A 27231-nucleotide genomic window follows, 5' to 3' on the forward strand; every position below is an offset into this window, starting at 1 on the left:
TATATATTTTTTTTAAGCAATATCATTGATTACGTATCTATTTATGCGTCTCTCTGTGTGTGTGAAAAAATAGCGAAGTATTTTCGAGATACATCGCTCGTCGCGCGAGAAAATGCAATTATCAACGAGCGTATAATCGATTAATTTTCGAAATAAATTTTATTGTCAAATGGCGAATGGACAAAATCTGACGGGGCGCACGTGCTCGCGCGTCAAGTCGCGTCTACTTTTGAGAAATACCGGTGGCAGATTGCGTGAAGTTTATCCATTGCGGTGGAAGACAAATCGACGCAGGAGGAAAAGGACCCTCTTAGGTACATCGGTGGCTGACAAACTGACCAAAGCCATCCTCCCGCGACCCTCTCGGCCGCCACATTATCGGAAGCCTGTGGACAGCGGGACCATTTATACTGTTAAAAGTCCGACGATAGAACGGGGGAAAGAGACCGTGAGACAAAGAGAGGCTAAAACGGGATGAAATCGTTCTCCATTTGGTAGCGATACGAGCGCAGTTTATTGCGCGTTTGCGCAATGGCTGGCTTCCAAATCGCCAATAGCAATATTATCTATCCGCGCATGTGTTAGCGGCAATCCGTTTTATTTCAATCTGTTGAAAACTTGAAAGTAATTTGAACGTGCACGCTCTTTATATACATATATTAAAACTTTTTCATGGTAATATCTTTTTCATTACTATCTGCGAGAAGAAATTATTATTTTTTTTTTAATTCGTTAATGACATTTATTAGCATTTGAAATTATCTGGAACCATCACTTGTATTAATAATAATAATAGCAAAAAATGGTTATTGAAAAACGTTTAACAAAGGCATTATAAATATCAAAAATTGGGTTAAAGTATTTTAAATTACATTATTTATTTATTGTTTGAAAAACATAGTATCATTAGCATCGTACATTAACGAAATCTCATCTATGCTTCTCGCTACAATTAGCAGAAATAGCGTTTCCATAGCTTCAAGAATCAGGCCCAGATAATTTTACAAAGTCCCAAACCCCGTCCCGAGCGATTCGCTTGAGATAATCAGCGAACAGAATGTATCCCAGTCCGCTTTAACCCGGCGGCAATATGGCTGAACGAAATGGAGTGGAATGCCTGCCTGGGTGCCGGATGGAGTGAGTACGGTCGGCGTAGTAGTTGGTGGGCTATAATAACGTATAAAGTAATTAAGGACATCGGGCGACAGCGGGCGGAGGTGGAGGACGACGAGGATCCGGACCAGGGCGAGGGAAGGAAGAGGGAAGGCAGGCAAGGCAGGCAGGCAGGAAAACGGACAGGTTAGGGAATGCGACATTTACATAGTAATTAAATCGCGGGAGCAAGTGAGGCCGTTGGGGGAGATACCGGTGCTCGAGCAATTACAGACGCATTAGATTGCGGTAAGCACTTGTTTATGGCCCACCCTGCCTCTCTCCGCTCTCTTCGCTCTCCGCACTCGATTCTGTTCGGCCGTTTCTATTGTCTAAAGCTGCTCTCTTTTCCTCCCCCTCCTCCTCTCTTGCCCTTTTTTTTTTGCGAGCCACCCGCTACCGCGATGCACTAGTTTTGCACTTTATAGCGAAAACACGCTCTACTTCTTTTTCAAGTATTAAACGAACGCGGATTTTTAGAGAGTGAAAAGAACTTGGGAAATGGAGACGAAAAGATACATCAGGCTGTTATAAAATTATAAGAATTATCTTATCAATTTGTAAAGAATATATCAGTGAGGAATAAAATTAAATTAATTTTACTCTATAGAATTATCCATAAATTTGTTAATCACACGTTACGATTAAGATAAATAATTTTTAGCTATTTTTCTTATTGATTTTATTGAAGATAATAATAGTTAATTAATGATATCTCAATTTTATATAAATCATAATAATATAATTATTCTAAGATAAATTTAGATTGCATCAGCGCTACTCTACTATTATTTTATTTTATTCTTTGTTCCACTTTGTTACGTATTCCATTTGAGTAATTTTATTCTCAAGAATCCCCGCGAGATGAGAGTATATACTGATAGATACTGATATCTGTTGATGTACACACGTGTTAATTCACCCATGATGGCCGACACGGTCAGTCGTTCTATCCCCTGACTCACCCTACTGCTGACTTGTATTCTCCTTAATCCTGTGTTTTCGAATCAAATCATTTGATCCTAGTTCGGCCACAAACCCTCTCCTCCCCTTCCCCCTCGAATTGTTTAAGATTCAGACTTCGCTGATTTAAATTTGATTTTAGATCCTGGCTTACTCTAAGTACGAATATCATTTGAATCTCAAAGTGCCCGTAAACCCGTTCTTAATATGATAAAAAAGTGCCTTGAAAAAAAAAAATAGAAATGGTCTTCCGTTGTAACAAAAGAGATAATGTGAAAATAAAGAAAATCACACAAATAATAAAATTCTAAGTAAATAATTCCAGTCTTCTAATGTTTCGCGTAAAATTAGCTTGACTTTTTAATCTATTATTGAGAGACATTTCTAATTAGACATTTAATACTTGCATTTTTTTTAAATATGAAATTAATAAAGAACCTCGAGATTTTATTTGTAAAATTAGATAATTTTTTAGAAATATAATTTTTCTTGTTTTTTTCTATCAAATCTTTAATTATCTTTCCTTCTCGATTCGCGAAATTGCTCCCCCATCTCGTTATGATGCTATCGATGTGCGATGCGAAGTGGCGTTTAATATAAAAGCGAGAGGTCCCTGAATTATTAATTATAATGAACAACAATCGAGTGACGCCAGGCCATGGGCGGCGGTGGCGGTCGGCGGGCAGCATTTATCTTAATGACATCACGACGTGATGCACGAGCGGTTGAAATGTTAAGTAACGATATTAATAAATAGTGGAGTCGGTGCGTGCACAAATGGGAAGCGGGGAGGGGCAGCCGCGAATCCTGGGCTGCGGAACTCACTCACGCACGCGCGCGCGCGCTTATGCGCGTGTACGCGCGCACCCCGGGTGCGAGAGAGGGTGTCGTGAGTTATGAGCGCTCTGTGATATCGATGCATCAATTTGACTAAACGAAGGATTAATTTAATAACAAGTCAGCGGATGAGTCGTCGGATGATGTATAGAAGGAGGGATGAAAGAGACGTGTTTCGAGAGGGAGAGGGTGAGGGGGATATATGGACCCACGACGTGTTCTTGTACCGCCCACTTATGGTGGGTGCTTGATACTATGTAAACACGCGTCTCATCCGATGGAGAAGAGAGAGGAGAAACACGCGGATGCTCATATGGCGAGATTTCACGCCCTCCCCCTCTTCAATGAGATTTTTGACGTTATTCTATTCACGTTCTGTGATTTAGTATCATAATACAAAATGTAGCACTGCGTTCAGTCAAATATGTTATTTTGATATGAACAGGGACTTGAATTGTATGAGTTGTTTAATATAGTAATGAGAGAAAAAAGAGAAAGGTCTTAATGTTCCATTATAATAATGTTAATCTTATACTCTAATTTAAAAACAAAGAAATTAATGTAATTTATGTCTGAAAAATTTCAATTTGCAAAAAAAAATTCATGATTTTTTTTGGAGAATTTCATCAAGAAGAACCTGCAAAACATTTTTTATTGTAGCAGCTTGCGTAATATTTTCTTCCAAAATATAATAACGGGTTTAATTGCATCTCACATCTCACATAATTATACCAATCTGCAATCTATGCTTGTCTTTTACCACGGAAAATCGAGCATATTGTTACAAAACGAAAGTTAGTCTCTTTCGAGAACTTTTGTCTCTCTATGAAGCTTCAATGACGAAAGTATTATCTTATCGAAGTGGACAGGATATTTCGTGTATACGACGCGATAGTATATGGAATGAAAAGTCTCCCCTTTCCCCCTGGAACTGTTCTCCTCTAATAATACAAGGAATCGAGCGCTCGTGCAATCCACTCTGAAACGTTTCGCCAATACGCGGAACAGCGGGTGGCGCAGAGAAGTAGCGACAGCGGCGGCACGAGAGGGAGGGTTGGAAATCACTTTCATCGCGACGTAATGTTACTAAGCGACAACTTCTCTCGCACCCTCTATCTGTCATGCCAATTAACCAGCCCTCCTCTCCAGCCGTCGTCTCTTACGGGCCTCCCTCTCTCTCGCTCTCTCTCTCTCTCTCTTCGGGAAAAGCTATCGGCCAGGATTTATGCGACCCTTCAGAGCGATATATTTTTCACGATTACGATACTTCTCGGGTCAATGGATTATATGAAATTCCGAGTACGGAGCGCATCTCAAGGTGCAGCGAGAGAAACTTTTAATGAGAGGCATTAGTCGTCGAGATCCGTTCAAATGGTGCAAAACTTGCGAGTGAGAAGAACGGATAAGAGGATAAGAGTGCCTTTTACATTAAAATGGAAAAGTGAGTCATACAATTGCCTAAGTGTGTTAAATATGCTGTTGCGAGAAAAATTAGCCTGCATATTTTATCTTTAAAAAGTTTGTTCTTCAGAATTGTAGTATGTTTGCATCTTTCTGTTCTATAATTTTTTCAATTAAAAAATTGTCATATATAAATATTATTTCAGAACACATTACTAGATTATCGATTACTTTAGCAGGAATATTTGAAGCTAGAGAGAGAGAGATGTCTCATAATAATAAAATTAAATTCTCTTAGAATGAATATTTTCTTTGCCCATAATACCACAATTGCAGAAAAAGGCAATTTCACACACTAAGAATGATCTTTAGTGGCAGGGGTAGGGAAGGGAACCTAAAGTGACGGATTAATCGCCAAAGAATATCTTCGTAGCCGCCATAAGGCGCGGGATAAAGCACACGCGCGCACTTTCGCATCTCGGCGATGACGCAGGGAAAAAAGATACAGGAAGCCATGATAGTAAAGATAAAGAAGCAAAGGGGAATAAGAGTGAGTGCCAAGAATGAGCGGAGAGAAGGAAAGCGAGTCGACGGTCCGAGAAAGCAGGAGAGTGATATCGTAAAGTAAGTTCGTGACGTAGATGGCCACCTTGGGCTCTCCTAATGGACAATAAACGCGATATATCATCTCATCCCGCAGGATTCTCCTCCTCCTCTCTCCTATTCTTTCGGAGCAACTGAGTGGCTATTTCCGCTTCTGTATCGCGCGATTTTTTAAGCATAACTATAAATATACCGTTATATATTTGCACAGTTTTATGCGTGCAACCACTTTGGCGTCATCGTTCGATGTCGAGCTTTATTTTGTAGCGAATCGGTGGATTAAGAGAAATCCAGAGTAAATTTATAAATTTTTGGTTTTCAAAATCAGGGATTATTTTAAAAATTAAAAAAATTGTTTCATTACTTTTCATGTATGTATGTATTCTTTCCTATATATATTTCTTTAATTTTCTATATTATTTTTTATATTAAGTTGTTCAGAATATAATAACGCGCCACAATTATTTGTTCAATTTAAGTTAAAATAATCAAATAAAAAATTAGTAATTAAGAATAATACAGTGATTAGACATAATAATGTAGCGTTCAGAAGAATCAGTAGAATAAGTCGAAATTAATCAGACAGAGTTTGCAGCCTAAAACTTTTTTCCAAATTTTTAGATGTTACTATCTAGGTAAGGAGAAACACACGTTGATATCTGTCTATTGCAATAGTTTGTTCGCAAATATCATTTGGTTCAAAGAGATAATAATGAGGATTTTTAAACTATCTAAAAAAACGACACGAGCAGAGTGTGTGTAAAATATATATATAAAGAAAATTGTTACTATTTTTCTCTCTGTCTCTTTTTATGTGTGTGAAAGAGATGGGGAAAAGTTAAAATAATCAAATAAAAAATTAGTAATTAAGAATAATACAGTGATTAGACATAATAATGTAGCGTTCAGAAGAATCAGTAGAATAAGTCGAAATTAATCAGACAGAGTTTGCAGCCTAAAACTTTTTTCCAAATTTTTAGATGTTACTATCTAGATAAGGAGAAACACACGTTGATATCTATCTATTGCAATAGTTTGTTCGCAAATATCATTTGGTTCAAAGAGATAATAATAAGGATTTTTAAACTATCTAAAAAAACGACACGAGCAGAGTGTGTGTAAAATATATATATATAAAGAAAATTGTTACTATTTTTCTCTCTGTCTCTTTTTATGTGTGTGAAAGAGATGGGGAAAAGTTAAAATAATCAAATAAAAAATTAGTAATTAAGAATAATACAGTGATTAGACATAATAATGTAGCGTTCAGAAGAATCAGTAGAATAAGTCGAAATTAATCAGACAGAGATTGCAGCCTAACATTTTTTTCCAAATATTCGCTTTTTCTTATTGTCAATTTTTTTTTTAAATTAATACACCTTTTTTATTAGCAGATAATCTAATATCAGGATGCAATAATAGAGAAGTTTCTCGTTTTACGGTTTTTACTTCAGAAGAATGAAATTGCGTTGAATGGGGGGATGCGCGCAGCGATTTCGCGAACATTGGCGGAAGACGTCGCAACGCTCTCGCGCAATCGCAAACGCAACGCTAACAATACGATCGTTTGAAATTCAGTTAAAGGGCGACCCTTCAATTATGGGGCGTCGGACGCCGGCGCCAGCGCCGACCGGCCGCATCAATAAAAGATAGACACGGCATATACGAGACTGCATCTCCCGCCGACGCTGCATTATCAGCGAACGTCAAATCGATTAGCGCGATTAATAACAGCAAGCTGTGGCGGTCTTGGGGGATGCGCGCTCTGTTTTCTCTTTTATCATTTTTTAAAATTCTTTTGTAACCGGATGTGAGATTTCTAAGCCCTTTCGTTGGGTTTCATACGTTTGTATTCCTCTATAAAAAGATGGCAAGATGTAATTAGGTAAATAAGTCATTTTTGTTAAACTAGGATATGAAATACAAACACGAATCTTTTAGTTGTCCATGACACATATATTTATTAGCTTACGTGAAGAAAGAACAGGAAACTTAACGTTAAGATATAGTCTTTTTAATAGATGATGAGGGAATCATGTTCTTCTCTCGTGCGTAATAATTCGTACGAGATATATTTTTTAATTTTAAGCAATCCTCGTTTCATTGGCATCACATTTTCATTGCGGACTAATGCGGACTAAATCGAAACGATTTCTCTCGCGATCAGCACGGAATCGCGCATTTAGCTTCAAGAAACGAGACAGAACGATATCGGTAGAGAACGGAGGAAGCGGAGGGAATCCATCCATCGCCTTCGGCACTGATGTACGACGAAAAAAGGCTCGTAAAAAAGGCGAATCAATCATAAAGTTAGCCTTTTATTCCACAAGAGAGCGGATAGAACGGGGCACGCTCGCGCGCGCAACGGTTGGATATAGAGGGCGGCGAGGGGGTGAGAGAGGAAAGGGAGAGGAGAGACGGAATATAAAGTTGCGTCACACGTTTATTTCATTCCCGTTGATCCAATAAAAGTCCCAATAATAATTTCGGATGTTTTCCGATGCAACATGTTTGATTTAGTGTCGGACATTTTGTGATCGCATATCTGCCTCGTAAATCTCGTCGCGGTGGCGCCACTGCATAAAAATATCAAACGTCGATGTGTCCCGCGTTCAACCCCAATCCCGGGCGGTAAAATATTGCCCGCGATTCCGCGCGACGGAAATAGCCTTTCATGCCCCGCCGCCTGATAATTCCAGAATTTCGCAGATTTATATCCCGGAAAGGTTATAGAAGATACGCTCGCTCGCTCGCCCGATCGCGCGCGCTCCCGTTATTATTAATCGCCGCGCGTAACGATAAAGTGGGACGTTTAATTTTTAAAAATTGCCCTCACCTAACGAATATCTCGCCGCGCCGGGCCAGCATCCGCCATGGCAGCGCAGCTCGCGCTCTGTCCGGAAAAAATATACGTCAAGATTATGCCGGCCGATTCGGGGTACAATGTCGCGATCGAACGATCGATCGCGACCGTCCGCGTGCCGTGATTGAAAATAAAAAGAGTGCGGGGCAAAAAAAAAGAGCTGCGAGAGAAAAATACAATCGCACCACTTTGTTGCACGTGATTTTGATGGCGGGCGTATATCAGTGCTCCGATGGCTGCGATCGGAGTTTCGATGCCCATAATGGCAGCTGGTAGCTGTAGTTATGTTGTAGAATACGTTAAGCTCTCTCACTCTGGGAGGGGTAATTGCAACATATCTCTGGCATAATCTCTTAGAAGTAATACGAAAACTAATTTGTGACGTAACTTTTTTGTAATGAATCGCGCGATTAGTATCTCATAATTAATAAATGCAGTTTTCTTCGAATATATATGTTGTTTCATTGTTTGGCAACGGCGTCTTTCCTTCGGTACGGTAGACTCTCAGTTTTGCCAAATAAACCGAAACAATTCAATGAGAGCAAGAATGAAAAGATGAGCTCCTTTCTTCTCGATTCGCGCAATGATGCTCCGAAATAAAACGATACCATGCACGGACTAATGCCAAGAAGAAAATTATCCCGATGTGCATCTGCGACTTTACTTATTCCGAAGAATTACTATTCGCTTCTTCTCAAACATCATATATTGTGTACGACGATAAATTTCCTTGTCATATTTTTCGCCATTGCCGAAATTAGAATTAAACTGTATTGCGATTATTATAAATTATACACTGGGAATTAATCAGTGTAATTGTGTAATGGAATGAGTACAGTATCATCGTGTCTCATCTCGATATGATTTTTATTTCACACAGTCATTCTTTTTTTAATAATTCTACGATGAATGTTTGATTAATAGCCGTGATTTCTTAACGACTTTTTCGCGATGACTATCGATTTTATCATTAGACGTTACTGCAACTCATTTATCCTGCTGTTAATTATCCCCATTTATCTTATGTTCTCTAATGAATTTTTTATTATCCAGCCTTTATTATCCTATGACACTCATATGAATGTATTTTCTCACGCTGTTTTTATTTTTCACGTAACACAGAAACGAAGAAAAATGTAGCTGTTAGTAACAGAGCATGTTAATAAGGAAACGTAAAATAACAACCATGTTGTATAATATGGTCGAATCGATTATTCAGATATCACTGCCTTGGCAGCAACACTTATACTTACTAACTTTCATAATCCAACAGCTGCGTTATATCCGTTGTATTCTCGGCAAAAATTTAGCTCGAGCTACTTCCAATTCAAATAAACGGAGCACAGAACTCTTTGTCGAGGTTCTTGGTAGAACTAATCGATATATATTGGCTCATATTCACATCGCACACTTAACGCTATGCTTGAGACATGAATATGGATTCGTATCGAGAACGATGAGAGTCGAATTTCGCGATTCGAAATGGGAAATATCAATACTTCTCGCGATCTCTTGGTAAATCTATTTGTTCTTTATATGTACATTAAGAGTCAGCGAGAGGAACAAAGTGACAGCGTCTAGTCTCCAAAATAATGCTCCCTCAACGAGAAGGGTTGTTTAGGCGCGAAGATTATTGAATTGCACGAGACAATGCGAATGGAGGGCACTCTCATCGGAATATTAAAATAATCTGCCATTACTTTAATAAATCTGTCCCTCTCCGCGTTTCCCGGTGCTCCCGCTTCTCGAGTACCTCTTCCTCGTCTTCTTTTCCTTTTCTGCTTTCACCCTACCGCTCTCCTGTCGACCCGCCTTCTCGAACTCCTCCGAGCGCGAAGCAGGCAGTCGCAGATGTCACTGTACCCCTAATGAGCGCGCTATTTTTCACGAGTATTTTTATCCCGTTTATTGGCTGCCCGCTTCACAAACTGTCGGCTGGATATTAATCATCCGGCTCTTACAACTCTGGTTTTATTTCCTCTAAGGATAAAGAATGGCGGAGGAGCGGCGAGGAAAATCGAGGGGACGAGAACGCTCTCCCCCTCCCTTCCACCCTCTGTCTTGCTCTTTTTCGCGAGCTATTCCTTCATTAATGTTATTAAATCGGCCTCCACAGACGCCGCCTCGCTTGCCGTGACTCCACCTCGCGATTGATCTTTCACTGATTTTGGTGAATCGTAAATGATGGAACCTTTACGCAAATTGTGAACGATGCAGTACACTTCGCTGCTACTCTATGCGAATGCATTCTTACATCTGATATAAGCGACTTTTTCAATTTCAACAAAACAGTCCAAAACTATTTATCTCTTATGATATGCTATGTTATTCAAATATACATAGCCGTTGAAAATCATTATTTTCACAATTTATGTGTATAATGTTATGCGCAGAAATTTTTTTATTACTTATTTTAATAATAAAAAAACTAATAATTATTTTACTAGCACAAATACTTTCGCAGTACGCATTTCCGTGATTTTTTACATTTCACTAATATTGGCTTAAATATTTCAATAATTATTACTCGAAAAACAAGGTTACATACTCTGTCAATATATATAAATTTACTTATTCTCATTACTCATGTTACAAATTCATTTATTCATTATATTGTATCTACTTACCCATATCTCGCAACTAATAAATTTTTTTTTCTACACAAAGGAAAATTTTTAAAAATCTGTTCTTTCATAGACTAATGTAGACTTTAAGCTAAAAGACTATGTCTTCTACATCGTTGTTTTTACGTCTGTCGGTGATAAAACTACTCTCAGATTTGTCTAATGAACATGCAATATGAGATCACCGTTTGACGTATCTTAAAAAATTGAACACTCTTGATTGTCGTATAATTCGTGCATTGATTTTTTTAATTAGAACTACAGACATCGAATATATATTTATTATTAAAAATATAATATACTATACTCATATTTTTTCACATATGTTCGAGCTCTTCGTGACTTTTTATGCCATGTAATTAAACATAAATAGATAACACAATATGATAGTGAAAGATAGATCTTATAGCTTTTTTGATTTTGACAATGGTTAGTATCTGAAAGACTTGTTTCGCAATACTTTAATTACATTTGGAGATTATACTCATCGCGCTTCCAACATTATCAACATATCTTTATTAACACACTTATTATGATTATCACGAACATAAATCCTATAAAAGTTATTAGACATAATGTAATAACTATTGATTACATCAATAAATTTTGTATGCAATGTGAAACAGAGTATATGTTAATTGAGACCATGGCGCGAGATAAGAAATGTTTTTGTGTTTTATGTATTTATTTAAAAATAAATACATATTGTATTGATTACGCTTAGGTAATTCATCAATACTTTGATTAGGAAATTATTTTAAGCGATGAGTAAATAATAAGAATAATGCAATTAATAAAATACAAGAAAATTATTTTTCTTGACATATAAAAGAAAGCGATATCTCTATTATCATTTGATGATATTTATACGTACATTCAGGAATTTATAGATGATATGTACGGTCTACGTTATGGTAATTTATATTAGTAATTTACAAATCGTCTATTTTTTCGCAAATAGTTGTCAAATTTAAAAAACTATTTCTTATCTCAATAATTTCTTATCTCAATTGCACATCTCGCAAACATATTACGTAAAAGTCATAGACAGAGTAAATCCGATGCACATCAATAATCGAATAAAATAGAAGTATCGTTCATCAATGAATAATTTAGATCGACTTTACATCTCCTTTTTAATAATGGATTATATTCAGTTGCACATTCCAAAAATGGTTTAATAAAGTTATATGTTATATATTATAGAAATATAAATTTTTAACAGAAAAGTTTTTAATGCCTTATAAAAATGTATAGATCAGTATAGCACGAAAAGAACACATAAAATAGACATAAAACAAAAATTAGGAAAAGTTAGAGAAAAAATTTAGCACACACTACGAGAGTCAAATAAATTATTTTTTATGGAAAATAGTAAACCTATTTATATTATTTAACGATAATGATTGTAATGAATCTAATGAATGCATTTTAAAAATACAACTGTGATTATATGAATTGCTAGAAAAAAATCACGTTAGATTGAAAATGATTATGATAAATAAATGTGTTATGATTATGTATTCGTTGCTGATAATGAAGAAAGCACAATAGTTTCGCAGTATTATATGCGGATATATATATCTGTGATGTAGAAAAAAAATAAGTATTCCTTGTGGATAAAGCGAAATTTAACATTTTTTGTTACCTAATTTTTTCTTACCTAAAAAATAAAGCATCTATAATCTCATGGTTTCAATATGCTCGTGCATGATCTCATGTGTTTTTTACCACTCAGTCGTCCCATACATGTTCGAATATAGTAGGTTAAAGCTAAGAACCCTATAAGCTGAAAAGTAAAATTATATATATAGGCAATAAATGATCATGTGTGTATTAAAAATATAAGAAAAAAATTAATCCAGATTAATCTGTGTTTCGTTTATTAGGCTACCAATCGATATATGTTATCACATCTGCATTGAATTTGCATTCTAAAATATTTACAACTTTATTTTATTATTACACACACACACACACACACACACACACACACATATATATATATATATTTTTTTAATTATTTATATTTTTTATAAATATAATTGTGCATAATTATTTCCTCATGTAATAAAAAAGTAATAAATAAATGACTTAATAATCACAGAAAATTCTTTATATGAGCATTTGTGTGTACTAAAATGAAAAATAAATCTTGTTAAATTTTAAGTATTATTATAGGAACTTAATTAAGGATAGATCGACCGAGCTTACTTTGTCTATATATGAGTTTGATACACACACACACACATATACTTAAGGCAAGACACCTAATGTAGGTAAAATCATTGGTATCACATCGACTATACGAATTCCGTAGTAATTTCAGATGAAAAATAAACAATATCTAAACACACACATGTTACTATTGATATAAAAGGGAGAAAGTCAATATACATGTTTTACTGACATGATCAAATTCTTTAGTATAAATTCGATAAAATAGAATTTCAATAAATATTTAATTAAGTTTTAATTTTATTAAAATATATCAAATACTTTTTAATTCCTTTTTTAATCAATATATAAAAACATTATATGAATATTATATTAATAAAATATACATACACTTTTATAATTGCGATTACTTGAGCAAATGCTGATGATGAAGTTAACGATTCTTATCAAACAAGCACTCCATTCGCTTTAATAAGGTCACAATTTAGTAATCAACAGAAGAAATCGATTCAATTTGTAACGTTCTACGTTCATTTTGTTGCTATGATTGTTTCATCTTTTTAAGATTTATTCAATTATTCTTATTATATTTTTTATTTCACGATATTTTTATATCACGATTATTGGCACAATTATTATGAAACAAAAAAGTGAAATAACGAGAGCGGATAAACATACTCGAAATAAAATTCTTTACCAGATACGTTTCGTTTTAATGTTACTTTATACATTCCAATCTTCTATTTATCTAAAAAGAAATTCTTAATACTGGTCAAGGTTATAGATTTATAGATTTATAGAGTTATTATATATTTATTTCAACTATTACATACTACATTTAAATTCACATACAAATACACACGTTTTTACCTATAAATTGCACTAATGTTTTTTTCTCTGCACAAATATTTTTGATATAATATTAAAACAAGATCGGTATATTCAACACAGGCATTCTCGCGTGCTTTCTATTATTCCATTATTCCAGCATCTGTAGTTATCGAATAACTTCGAACTTGTCTCATAAACATGCAATAGGATATCGCCATTTGAAGTATCTTTGGAAGACACACATTCTTTATTTTTCATTGTTGCACTTTGCGTGCATCGATTATGATATATAATTTTCTTACCATTTTAAGACTCGGTAAAGACATCGGATAAAACTTACAGGCAGTCAGGACGAGCGGGTGAAATCGTCGACCCATTATTAGTAATAATGATTTCTGCTTTGAAACATCTGCATCGTACCAAGCGGAATTGTATCTGTAGGACCATAATTCTTGCATTATGTGAAAACAGTCAAATTAACAAATTCATAAGTATAACAAACCAAAGAAATAGTGTATTTAATCATAAATAAAATTGATATTATAAATATGACAAATTATATTATTTGGATTTTTTTCCCCCCTTAAAAACTCATAGCTTTTAAATATAAAGATATAAATATATTATCTTAAATACTTTCGAAAAATTTTAGGTCACGCGTAAAATATTTTAGAGAAAATTTAATATTTATTTTTTTAGTTCTTTTTTTTCCTTTTTGCTCTATTTCTTTTACATTATATGTATGTGTGTGTGCATATGTATATACATACACATTAAATATACTTTTGAATATATTATTGCGAAGTATATTACTTACACTTTCTCACATAAGTTTGTGCTCATATCTGTGACTTTTTGACCCATATAATTAGGTAGGATCAGATATATTAATATTGCAATTGTGTTAGTAATAGATAGAAAAGCTCGATTTGTATTCCCAAAACTTGTTAGTATCTGAAAGAATATGTTTCAGCTTCGATAATTTAGCTTTACATTAATTAATTCATACATAATTAATGCATTAAATAAAGCTTTACATATTTCTGGTCTCTCTAACAACATACCTTCAGTAACGAAAGACTTATCGACATCACTATTCCTATTAGGTCCATTAAAAATGGTATTGTGTAACAAGTTTCGATTGTGTTAACGAATCTTGTAATGTAAAAAAAGGCATGTACGTGTTAAAACAATGCAAAGAATACTTCTTGTATGTAGAAATAAATACGTACGCAAACATTTATATATACGATTAGAAGTTTGCACGTGCTTAATTTTGTAATTATTTTATATTTAAAATTGTTCTAAATCACGGAGGAATAATAATGTTTTTTCATATATATATATATATTATCATATGCAAAGCTTAATATAATGTAATTTTTGAAAATATATAAAAAAGCGATAAATTATATGAAAGCAACAAATATAGTAAAGTGATATAAGTGAAAGTGACATTGTTTAGTTATCATAATAATTTTTTGTTTTTAAACAGCAATTCTGCTTTATTACGCAGATTACTTGTAAAAAGTCGGTTCGTGATGATGCATTAGGTAACATGTATAAAATGTATTTAAAAAGTACGAACTGTATAATGTTAGAATGTTGTTGTACAAGAAAGACTATATTTTTGCAACTTATTTTCGTCCTGCGAATTAAATCACGTTCTGCCTCATCCTCGATAACGTAAAATAAGCGCTCTGCGCGATTCCTGTCAAATTATCAGCAACTTTATTTTTATGGTACATATTATTTACAAAATAACAAAATAATAAATAGTTAGGAAAATATAACAAGGGAAATATTTCTGATATTTATTGTGCAGATAAATAACTGTCTCATATATCACACATATATGAAATTTTCATGCATTATTCATCATGCATTTAAGAATTAATAACGCACGTTCTATTTTCTAGTATTCTTGTAAATAGTTAAAAGTTAATTGCGAGAAGTAATTTCTTACCCTAGCAATTCGCACATGCCGCAAACGTGTTGCGTAAAAACCATATATAAACTGATACTAGCAAGAATAACTAATGGTATAAGAATAACCACGATACACAGGTAAAACAGAATAAGGTAAAGATACTGCTCTTTATCGATATAAAATTCCATGGGAATGGTTTGTAGACGAGATTCGTTCGTAGGTCGTATAACGCCAAAAATTACCGGCATGAACAGCCACACAATGTATCCTATTACAATCGTGTACAATATAACTGAAAATAATCGTAAATGTTTTCTAGTGTGAATTTTATGTGAATAGCCATTTTAAAAAATATGAATTATAAATATGCGATAAGGAATGTACGATAAAGACTGTGCATATTGTGTTTCTTCATAGTACGGTCTCTGTTCAAAGATTTTATTATGCTCAAGAGGTACAAGATTTAAATGGATTAAAGTATTGAGTCTAAATGATATTCAAAATGTGATTTAATTTTGAGTATATATGTATAAACTTTATTTTTATTATATTCAAGATTTATAAGATCTAAAAAGGATTAGGTTTGATAAGATTATAAATACGTATGTGAGACATAAAATATAGTACAAATGTCTTAATTTCTTCAGTATATAAAAAAGATTAATATGTATTATTGGCAGTAAAATAAATATCAAAATAAAAACAAAAAAATTAAGAGCAATGTGATACTGTACCAAATAATATAATCATGTTTATATTATATAGAGAATTTTATATTTATTTTGATGGTGAAACTATATAATGAATGTTTTGTGTGATATAAATAAATTCATGATTGTGAATTACTTAAGAAATGATCATTTGTTGAAAGTGATCTATGTGATCATTAATGTAATGTTCGATGCTAATAATGGAGGTTGCACACAATTATTCTATACACAGAAATACACAATCTGAATCTCACATTCAGAAATGCATGCGTTTTTCTTTATATATAAAGCGTCTTATATTTTTTTTTTTACCTGAATAATAAATCGTTGATACTCTCGTAGTTTCAGCATGTTGATGCATGATTCTGACCTCATCGTCTGTTCTTTCCAGGGCCCAATCGTTCCACATAAGCTCCAATAATTCTTTAAACTAAAGAGACATAAAACGTTAAGAAGTAAATAATTATATGTTATAAGGATAAAATAGTAATAAGAAAAAAAATTATAATTAACACATAGATGATATTAATACATATATCTGATATCTTTTATTTCATCAGTTGCTATATTAGTATATAGTATAATCAAATTTAAATTTTGAAAGATTTACAAATTTGTCTATTTAATTACTACGTAACATTTTATTTTAATATATTTACTTTGTTTTGCTTTTATTTTATTACTTATAAAATTTATTAAATATGTAATAAACCGATAGAACTTACTTTGTCTATGTGAACAACATGTGTATACAACTGTATCAGATTACCTACTATAGGGATAATCAATGGTAATAAATCACTTAAAAAATCCAAATCAACATCGGATGTAAATATACTCGATATCTAAAAGAAATCACTAGTTTTTAATGAGATATAATTACCGAGAGTTATTTATCGAAACGTATTCTTTATCATATTCTTTATTACAATTTTTTTTACAATTTTTACATAAAATGATAAAATACTTATTTATTAAGTTTTAGATCTATTTATACTGTTAATATAAAAAAATATATACATATATACATATTATATATGTATATGCAAATTGTATATGTACATATATACATATATGTATACTTATATTGTATAATTATATTTATAATATATAATATTATGTGTATAATATATATAATACATATATATATATATATATGTGTATGTATATATATCAACATCGCGATTACCTGACCAAGTAAACATGATAGCATGATAATAGTGATAATGATCCTTAAGAAACGAGCGCTCCACTTGCTCTGATAAGGCCATAATCCAATAACTGATAGATAAAATCGGTTCAACTTGTAGTAGCGCTGTTCGGGATGTTCCATTTACTTCGAAGTAAAAGAACTGACTGTTGAAGCGAGAACATATTCGATTGTTAATTGTTTGCCTATAGTTATCTCGCCCTTTTTTTAGAGTCTCGATTATTTCTATTATACATTTTTTTATCTTTATCTGACATTATTGATGCGAATTATGTTTAAGAAAAATGCATGCGTTTAACGCGGAAGTGAGAACTTTTCAGAGGCTATAGTCGGCTATTTTTACCTATTCCGTGATCAATTTTTGAATCCAGGATAGCATTGCACAGAGCACAATAATGTTCGGATTTTGATAATTCTGCGCGTGTTTTATATTACAGATACATTAGAATTTTACATACGTGTATCTCCTAGCATGTGGATTTTTTCAGAAATAAAGAATAGTAGAAAATGTTTAAAAAAATAAAAAACAAACAAGGGGTCTCTCTCTCTCTCTCTCTCTCTCTCTCTTTTCTCTTTTTTTCTCTCTAACATTCAGAAATATAATGTGTAATTTTATAAATTATTTTTATTAATATAATATCGAGAGAGTATACATAATAATTCAGTTATTATTCAGTTAAATTAATTTTTTTGCATTTTTATCGAGTATGTTTTATTTTAATGTTGCTTTATATGTATATTCCAATCTTCTATTTATCTAAAAAAAAAAATCACAATACTTGGCCAATGTGTGTGTATTACAGATTTATTTCAATTATTATACATACTGCATTCAAATTTACACGTATATACACACAAATACACACGTCTTGACCTATAAATCACTATAAAGCACTAATGATTTTTTTCTATAAAAATATTTTTGATATTAAAACAAGATCAGTGCATATTTGATACAGCATACTCGCGTATTTTCTCACCTTATTCCAACATTTATAATTAGCGAATAACTTCAAACTTGTCTCATAAACATCCAATAGGATAACGCCATTTGAAGTATTTTTGGAAGACACACATTCTTTATTTTTAATTGTTACACTTTGCACGTATCGACTATGATATATCATTTTCTTACCATTTTAAAACTCGGCAAAGACATCGGATAAAATTTGCAGGCAGTCAAGACGAGCGGGTGAAATCGTCGACCAATTATTAGCAATAATGATTTCTGCTCTGAAACATCTGCATCGTACCAGGCGGAATTGTATCTGCAGGAACAAAATTCTTACATCATGTGAAAACAATCAAATTAAAAAATTCTGAAGTAACAAACTAAATAAATATCTTATTTAATTATAAAATTAATATTTTAATATATAACAAATTATATGGAATATATTATTGCCTTTTTTTGTCAAAAACTTTCATAACTTTAAAGATAGATTTGCAATTAGTTAAATGTTTACATTATTATTTTACATACTTCCGAAAAATTTTAAAAGCTCACGCACGTAAAATATTTCCGAGAAAATTTATTATTTACTTTTTTTAATAATTTTTAGTTATTTTTTTCAATTTTTTCTTTTTTTGTCTATTTCTTTTACATTATATGTATGTGTGTGCATATATGCATACATACACTAAAGTATATTAAATATACTTTTGAATATATTATTGTGATGTATATTGCTTACACTTTCTCACATAAACTCGAGCTCGTATCTGTGACTTTTTGACCCATATAATTAGGTATGATCAGATAAAACAATACCAAAATTATAAAACTAGTAGATACGAAGGCTCCATCTGCATTCTCAAAACTTGTTAGTATCTGAAAGAGTACGTTTCAGCACTTTGAATAACACGTAAAGCTTTACATATTTTCGCGTTCTCTAACAACATACCTGCATTAGCTTCAGTAAGGAAAGACTTATCGAAATCACTATTCCTGATAGATCTATTAAAAGTGGTATTGTGTGACAAGTTTCGATTAACAAAGCTTAATAATGTAATTTCTATTGTAAGTATATATAAAGAAATGAAAAAGAAAAATATCAATATTATAGCACGATCTTTTCCTATATTAACTAAATGTGATTCTTAAATTCGGCCTAAGAGCCAAGCACGAAAATTAATTCTAATTTTTCGGAACGGTATCTCTTGGTTTGAGATAACTAAGTTCCATCAAATTAATAATCCTCGAAAATTAGAATTAATTTTCGTGCTTGGCTCTTAGGCCGAATTTAAGAATCACATTTAGTTATTAAATACTGAGAGCCGATAAAAATATTTCTTAATTTTTCCTATATTGTTCAAATTGACATTAATAATTGTTTTTTTTATGAATTAAAATTATATAAAAACAACGAAAATAGGTGAGAGCGACATCATTAAGTTATCAGTTATCATAATTAATTATTATTATTTTTCAACTTATTTTTTGTTTTTAGCAATTCTGTCTCATTATGCAGATTATTTATGCAAAATAGGATCGTGCTGATACATTAGATAACATGTATTAAAACAAATAAAAATACGAACTTTATAACATTGTAATGCTGCCGTACAAGAAAAGCTATATTTTCGCAATTTATTTTCGTCCCACGAATTAAATCGCGTTTTGCTATATCCTCGATAACATAAAATAAACACTCCGCGCGATACCGGTCAAAATTATCAGCAACTTTTATATTATATGTACAAATATCAAGTTTGTTAAAATATATAATATCTTTTTTATAATTAAACTGTTGAAATAATATCTTTTTTAAAATTGATAAAAATAGAAAGAAATATACTATGAGATTCGCAGAAAAAATAGAAAATAACAAAATAAATAATAAATAATTAGGAAAATGTAAGAAAGGAAATATTTCTGATATTTATTCTGCAGATAAAATAAGTACTGTTTCATATATGAAGTTATTCACATGCACTTAAGAATTAATAGAGCAGCTCTACTTTCTAAAAATTTTTTGTAAATAGTAAAAGTTACTTGCTAAGGGAGTAATTTCTTACCCTAGCAACTCGCACGTGCCGCAAACATGTTGCGTAAAAATCAGGTATAAAGAGGAACCGGCAAGAAAACTTATAAAGTATAAGAAACAATATGATACACAAGACAGACTGAATAAGAAGAAAGAAACCACTTTTTATCGATGTAAAATTCTGCATGAAATTCGGTTCGTAGACGAGAGTCATAGGCATTTATAGGCAATATTATGCCGGAAATATTCGGTACGAACAGGCACACGACGTATCCCATTACAATTATGTACATCGTAACTGAAAATTATCCGTAGATATAAATTTTCTAATCTAAATTTTATATCAAAATTATTTTGAAAAAATATAAATTTTGAACACAGCACAGTAAAGGTATGCGGTCACATTGTTTCTTCACAGTAGGGTCGTTTAGGGATTGTATTATGTTCAAGTGATTTAAGATGATTAAAGTATTTTGCATTTTAAAGCATAAATGAGACATGCATACACGCAAAAAAAATTTCTAGATGTCGCAACAAAAATTATCGCTATTTTTTGTATCTGATAGAATATCGTTTGTCACAGATAGAATTATCGTTTGTCACAGATAGAATTTTTTAGTTCTGTCTCTGTCATTTAGATTGATTACGTGCAAAATATATACGATATTACAATATTTGCTAATTGTTTATCTACCTCAGTTAATTTTTCGCACCTACAAAATTTTTGCTATAGTTGCAAAATCATTTTTTTTAGTGTAAATGACAAATGATTGAAGTATTTTGTATTTTGAAGCATAAATGACATTCAAACTGTGATTTATTTTTTAGTACATATAAACTTTATTTCTATTCTATTCAAGATTTATAAGATGAAAAAGTTTGGTTTGATAAAATTATATAAATTTGTAAGACGTGATGGTATGAAATGTCATAAAGTCTTCAGCACGTTAAAAAGATTAGCATATATAATATTGTCAATAAAATAAATAAAATAAATATAAAATAGAAACCGAAATTAACAGCCAAAATTATACTGTATCGATACTGTCAAATAAAATAATTATGCTTATATTAGAGCATTTATATACATATTATATTATATGTTGATGTTGCAATATAGGTATATATAAGAAAAGTGCACGCGTTTAATACGAAAGTGAGAACTTTTTAGAAGCGTCGAGAAAATCGATCGGTAGATCATATGCAATATTCGGATAATAACATGGGAAACACCTGGTGTGTAGTGTGTGACCGAAAATTATCTCTAGTTAGTTTTTTTACGCACTGTTAGTTTTTCACGCACGCGATTATTTTGCTGCGGTGGTGGCATCGCAGTTATGTTTCGACTGTTATAGGGAACGAGGGATGGTGAAGAAAGTTGAAAACAGTGTATTCACACAATGCAGAACAAAATCGACGACTATAAGTGTATAGTAAAAGTGTTTTGTAGACTTTATTTTATTTCGATAGCTGTTAATTTGATCTTTTTGAAATAAATTTTTCTAAAAATACTATAATAAAAGAAATATCCAAGCAACACTAGAAATAATTTTCTATTGATAGATATATTATTTATTGATAAGATATATAGGTATTTTTATAGATAAATTATTTAAAAAAGTGAAATCGACGAGGATTTTTTTTCCAAAAAACGTATCAGCTTTAAATTTATCAACGAATCTTTTAATAAGTGTCGTGGCTTTCTGTTTTTAAGAAACATTTTATGTATTTCTGAGAAAATAGATGATTCAAGCAAAATTATGAAAAGATTCCATATAGTATCTCCTCTATATGATCAGTTCTCGAATATCTGAGTAGTGTAGAGAAATTTGGTTCTTGGTTTCATAGTTACATTAATTTCACGTGTGTGTGTGTGTGTGTGTGTGTGTGTGTATTATAATAACTTTTTTTTATTATTTTAATACCAATAGAGACCGCATAATATAGGTACTTTAATTTTCTGAGCATTGCGTTATTTTTACTGTCGTAATTTTTTTGCCGTTTTATATTTCAATATTCTAAGTATTCTGAAAAAAAAGATTAACATATATTTTTCATTTATTAAAGTATATTGCAAATTTATTTCACTTATTCTGTTACATTTATTTTATGTACACTTACTTATCTGCGTAGAGAGAGAGAGAGAGAGAGAGAGAGAGAGAGAGAGAGAGAGAGAGAGAGAGAGAGAGATAGCATTATATATATTATTTTTTTTAAAGAATTTTTGATATGATAAAACGATTAATACATATTTGACGTTTGACATTTTTGCGTATTTTTTACATTATTTATAATTAGTAAAGATATTTTTACATTTGTTTGAGAAACATGCAATAGGAGACCGTCGTTTGAAGTACCTTCACAAAAACACATTTTTATTCTTTGTATTTATGATTTATCGAATATATGTATCGAATATACAATACTATTTTCTTACCATTCCAAAACTCTGTACAGACATCACATAAAACTTGCAGGCAGTCAGAACAAACGGGTGGAGACATCGTTTCTTTATTAACAATAATGAATTCTGCTCCGAAATAACTGCATCGTACCATGCAGAGTTGTATCTACAAGATCAATTTTTTCTCATTTTTAAATCGTTATAACTAAGCAAACTACCAATTACTAAAATAACGTTTAATTTAAGGTAGATGTTAATTAAGTAAAAATTGGATCCCGATTTAAAAAATGGGCTTAAAAAAAGTTCTTTTTATAATATTTTATTAGAAAAATATTATAATTTATATATATATATATTATTGAATATTTTTATATTTGTACAAATATCGTATTTAAAATATTTAAAATACATTCACTTTATACATATATTTTCCTATTCTTTTAATAGATTTCACATTGATATCAATTTTTTTTCTTTTTATTTTAAACAGATAAATTTCATTTTTAACATACTATAAATATTACTGAATATACATATAGCCAAAAATATTTTCTAAAATAATTCAATATATATCATATTGAAAAAGCAAGTTATACTTACAATTTCTCACATAGATTTGAGCTCATGTCTGTGATTCTTTGTCCCATGTAATTATGTATAAATAGATAACACAATGCTACAAGAGTCAAACCGATAGATCTAATAGCTACTTCCATATCGCCGATAATACTTGATATCTGAAAGAGTACGTTTCAGCACTTTGAATAACACGTAAAGCTTTACATATTTTCGCGCTCTCTAACAACATACCTGCATTAGCTTCAGTAAGGAAAGACTTATCGAAGTCACTATTCCTGATAGATCTATTAAAAGTGGTATTGTGTGACAAGTTTCGATTATGTTAACGAATCTTGTAATGTGAAAAAAGTCATATACATATATTAAAACGACGATGAAAACAGTGTTTCTTGTATATAGATATAACTATATATATGATATATGTAAACATTTATACGATTTGAAATTTGCTAAAGAGGTACTTAATTTTATAATAATAATCTTAATTTAAAAATTTTTTATTTCAGTCGACGGAGAAATAATATTTCTTTGTAGTTATATTATCATATACAAAGCTTCAAACTGTAATTTTTGAGTATATATAAAGAAGATTAAAGAAAATATTAGTATTAAAACATGATCTTTCTCTATATTATTAATAATAATTTAGAAATTAAAATTATATAAAACCAAGAGAGCAAGTGAAAACGACATCGTTCAGTTATCATAATCATTTTTTGTCTTTAAATAACAGTTTTACCTCATTACGCAGATTATTTATAAAAAGTCGAATCATATGCTGATGCATTAGATAACATGTATAAAACATATTAAAACAAATAAAAGTACGAACTTTATAACGTTGTAATGCTGCTGTACAAGAGAAGCTATATTTTTGCAACTTATTTTCGTTCCGCGAATTAAATCACGTTCCGCTTTATCCTCGACAACGTAAAATAAGCGTTCTGCGCGATTCCTGTCAAATTATCAGCAATTTTACCTTTATTGCATATATTACTTGCAAAAAGAATGCAAAATAACAAAATAATAAATAATTTGGCAAATGTAACAAGGGAAATATTTCTGATATATATTGTGCAGATAAAATACTACTATGAAATTACTAATGCACTTAAGAATTAAGAAAGCAACTATACACGCTCTATTTCCTAATCTTGTAAATAGTTCAAAGTTAATTGCGAGAAATAATTTCTTACCCTAGCAACTCGCACATGCTGCAAACATGTTGCGTAAGAGCCAGGTATAAGGTGATACTGGCAATAAAAACCAATGGTGAAAGAATAATCACGATAGATAAGTAGGACAGAATAAGGTAAAGATACTGCTCTTTATCGATATAAAATTCCATGTGAAAGGTGGTTTGTAGACGAGATTCGTTCGTAGGTCGTATAACGCCAAAAATTACCGGCATGAACAGCCACACAATGTATCCTATTACAATCGTGTACGATATAACTGAAAATAATCGTAAATGTTTTCTAGTGTGAATTTTATGTGAATAGCCATTTTGAAAAATATGAATTATAAATATGCGATAAGGAATGTACGGTAAAGACTGTGCATATTGTGTTTCTTCATAGTACGGTCTCTGTTCAAAGATTTTATTATGCTCAAGAGGTACAAGATTTAAATGGATTAAAGTATTGAGTCTAAATGATATTCAAAATGTGATTTAATTTTGAGTATATATGTATAAACTTTATTTTTATTATATTCAAGATTTATAAGATCTAAAAAGGATTTAGTTTGATAAGATTATAAATACGTATGTGAGACATAAAATATAGTACGAATGTCTTAATTTCTTCAGTATATAAAAAAGATTAATATGTATTATTGATAATAAAATAAATATCAAAGTAAAAACCGAAAAATTAGGAGCAAAGTGATACTCTACTAAATAAAATAATCATACTTATGTAGAGTTGTATACTTATATAGATAATATATACTTATATATTTTATATTCATTTTATTTGATGGTGAAACTATATAATGAATGTTTTGTGTATATAAATAAATTCATGATTGTGAATTACTAAAAGAAATGGTCATTTGTTGAAAATGATGTATGTGATGATTAATATATAATGTTCGATGCTGATAATAGAGGTTGCATAATCATCTCAGAAATACAATCTAAATCTCACAGTTAGAAAGGCATGCGTTTTTCTTTTACATATAAAACGTCTCGTGTTTTTTTTACCCGAAAAATACATTGAGATTAATCTCGTAGTTTCAGCATATTGATGCATGATCTTGATCTCATCGTCTGTTTTTTCCAGGGCCCAATCGTTCCACATAAGCTCAAATAATTCTTTAAACTAAAGAGACATAAAACGTTAAGAAATAAATAATCATATGTTGTAAGAATAAAATAGTAATAAGGAAAATATTAATATATAGATATTAATATATATAATATATCTGATCTTTTATTCCATCAGTTGCTATGTTAGTATAACCGTAATAATCAAATTTAAATTTTGAAAGAATTATAAATTTGTTTATTTATTATTACGTATCATTTTATTTTAATATGTTTACTTTGTTTTGCTTTTATTTTATTGCCTATAAAACTTATTAAATATATAATGCCCGACGGAACTTACTTTGTCTACGTGAATAATACGTGTATACAGCTGACACAGATTACCTACGGTGGGCACAAGCATTAGTAATGATTCGCTTAAAAAATTTAAATCGACTTCGGATGTAAATATACTCGACATCTAAAAAAAATCACTAATTTTTAATAAGACACAATTATTATTTAGAGCTATTTATCGAAACGTACTCGACCAAATTTCTCATATGAGAAATTCTTTATCAAATTTTTTATTACAGTTTTTTTATATAAAATGATAAAATACTTATTTATTAATTCTATTCATACTGTTAATTGTATTTAAAAAGAAATTATATATATATATTATGTATACAAAAATATACATATTTATAATAATGATATAATTAATAAAATGTAAGATGTGATTGCCAGTCGAATTTTAAAAACAAGGTTAAGAGTATTTTATTGACCAACACTGGCTAAAGCAATAATTCTTTTATTACGACGTTATATATAGTATATGAATATAATTAATATTTAATATATGTATAATACTGTATATATAATATATAATAATGTATATATAATATAATACATGCATACATGTATGTGTGTGTGTTTTTATATTATATGTATATGTTTCAACATTGCGATTACCTGAGCAAATACACATGACAGCATGACAACAGTGATAACGGTTCTTAAGAAACGAGCGCTCCACTTGCTCTGATAAGGCCATAATCCAGTAACCGATAGAAAATATCGGTTCAACTTGTAGTAACGATCCTCGGGATGTTCCATTTACTTCGAAGGACTGACTGATAGAAGAACTGACTGTTGAAGCGAGAACATGTTATTCGATTGTTAATTCTTTGCCTATAGTTATTTCCTCCTTTTTATTTAGAGTCTCGATTATCTCTATTACATAATTTTGTCTATTATCTTCGTGACATTATTGATGCGAATTATGTTTAAGATAAATGCACGCTTTTAAAGTGAGAACTTTTCAGAGGCGTCGAGAAAATCGATCGGTAGCGAGCGTGCAATATTCGGATAATAACATGGGAGAAAAAACATCTGGGGTGTATGGTCTGCGACCGAAAATTACCTACAGTTAGTTTTTTCCGCACTGTTTGTTTTTCACGCACGCGATTATTTTTACTACGGTAATGTTGTGGTTATTTTTCAATTATTAAGTATGGGTAAAAAAAATAAAATAGCGAGAGAGGATAAATATATTTGAAATATAGTAGATATTTCACACATAAGAATACATAAAAAATGACGATAGAATAGTCAGCTATTTTGCCCATTCCGTGATCAGGTTTTGAACATCTAGGATAGAGTTGCATAGAACACAACGAAATTCGGATTTTGGTAATTCTGCGCG

General features: G+C 31.2%; 4 protein-coding genes across 4 annotated transcripts in view; 1 reads left to right on the forward strand and 3 right to left on the reverse strand.

Annotated features, from left to right (window-relative positions):
* Positions 1–27231, forward strand: part of LOC145938945 (BRCA1-associated RING domain protein 1) — a 162000-nt gene that overhangs the window by 46668 nt on the left and 88101 nt on the right. The window lies entirely within an intron of this gene.
* LOC145939059 (uncharacterized) lies at positions 13506–17425 on the reverse strand. Its single transcript, XM_083043114.1, has 9 exons — positions 17282–17425; positions 16818–16937; positions 16405–16522; positions 15419–15674; positions 15041–15163; positions 14517–14607; positions 14270–14406; positions 13755–13887; positions 13506–13679 (listed from the first exon to the last, which is right to left on the reverse strand). The coding sequence occupies exons 1-9, from the start codon at positions 17423–17425 to the stop codon at positions 13593–13595; spliced, it is 1209 nt and encodes a 402-aa protein (XP_082899240.1). The 3' UTR covers positions 13506–13592.
* LOC145938123 (odorant receptor 4-like) lies at positions 17646–19283 on the reverse strand. Its single transcript, XM_083041525.1, has 4 exons — positions 19207–19283; positions 18997–19133; positions 18438–18570; positions 17646–17717 (listed from the first exon to the last, which is right to left on the reverse strand). The coding sequence occupies exons 1-4, from the start codon at positions 19210–19212 to the stop codon at positions 17646–17648; spliced, it is 348 nt and encodes a 115-aa protein (XP_082897651.1). The 5' UTR covers positions 19213–19283.
* On the reverse strand, positions 22599–26642 carry LOC145939012 (uncharacterized). The gene is made up of 9 exons (XM_083043015.1): positions 26499–26642; positions 25885–26004; positions 25479–25596; positions 24469–24727; positions 24105–24227; positions 23504–23603; positions 23294–23430; positions 22727–22859; positions 22599–22646 (listed from the first exon to the last, which is right to left on the reverse strand). The coding sequence occupies exons 1-9, from the start codon at positions 26640–26642 to the stop codon at positions 22599–22601; spliced, it is 1182 nt and encodes a 393-aa protein (XP_082899141.1).

This window comes from Prenolepis imparis, unplaced genomic scaffold, assembly GCF_030444845.1.
Source record: "Prenolepis imparis isolate NDT839.2.m4 unplaced genomic scaffold, iyPreImpa1.0 SCAF_7, whole genome shotgun sequence".
NCBI lineage: Eukaryota > Metazoa > Arthropoda > Insecta > Hymenoptera > Formicidae > Prenolepis > Prenolepis imparis.

What these genes read in the sequence shown, in the direction of transcription:
- LOC145939012 (XM_083043015.1), bottom strand. Translation starts at nt 26,642, where the DNA reads ATGGAACATCCCGAGGATCGTTACTACAAGTTGAACCGATATTTTCTA. An exon ending in AATCTCAATGTATTTTTCGG is followed by an intron (nt 24,728 to 25,478) that starts GTAAAAAAAACA and finishes GATTATTTTCAG; the next exon opens with TTATATCGTACACGATTGTA. An exon ending in CCTTACTGAAGCTAATGCAG is followed by an intron (nt 23,431 to 23,503) that starts GTATGTTGTTAG and finishes GTACTCTTTCAG; the next exon opens with ATATCAAGTATTATCGGCGA.
- LOC145938123 (XM_083041525.1), bottom strand. An exon ending in TCGAGTTTATGTGAGAAAGT is followed by an intron (nt 18,571 to 18,996) that starts GTAAGCAATATA and finishes TTGTTCCTGCAG; the next exon opens with ATACAATTCCGCCTGGTACG. An exon ending in CTTTGCCGAGTTTTAAAATG is followed by an intron (nt 17,718 to 18,437) that starts GTAAGAAAATGA and finishes AAACACGCGCAG; the next exon opens with AATTATCAAAATCCGAACAT.
- LOC145939059 (XM_083043114.1), bottom strand. Translation starts at nt 17,425, where the DNA reads ATGGAACATCCCGAACAGCGCTACTACAAGTTGAACCGATTTTATCTA. An exon ending in TATCATGTTTACTTGGTCAG is followed by an intron (nt 16,938 to 17,281) that starts GTAATCGCGATG and finishes GATTTCTTTTAG; the next exon opens with ATATCGAGTATATTTACATC. An exon ending in ATCAACGATTTATTATTCAG is followed by an intron (nt 15,675 to 16,404) that starts GTAAAAAAAAAA and finishes GATTATTTTCAG; the next exon opens with TTATATTGTACACGATTGTA.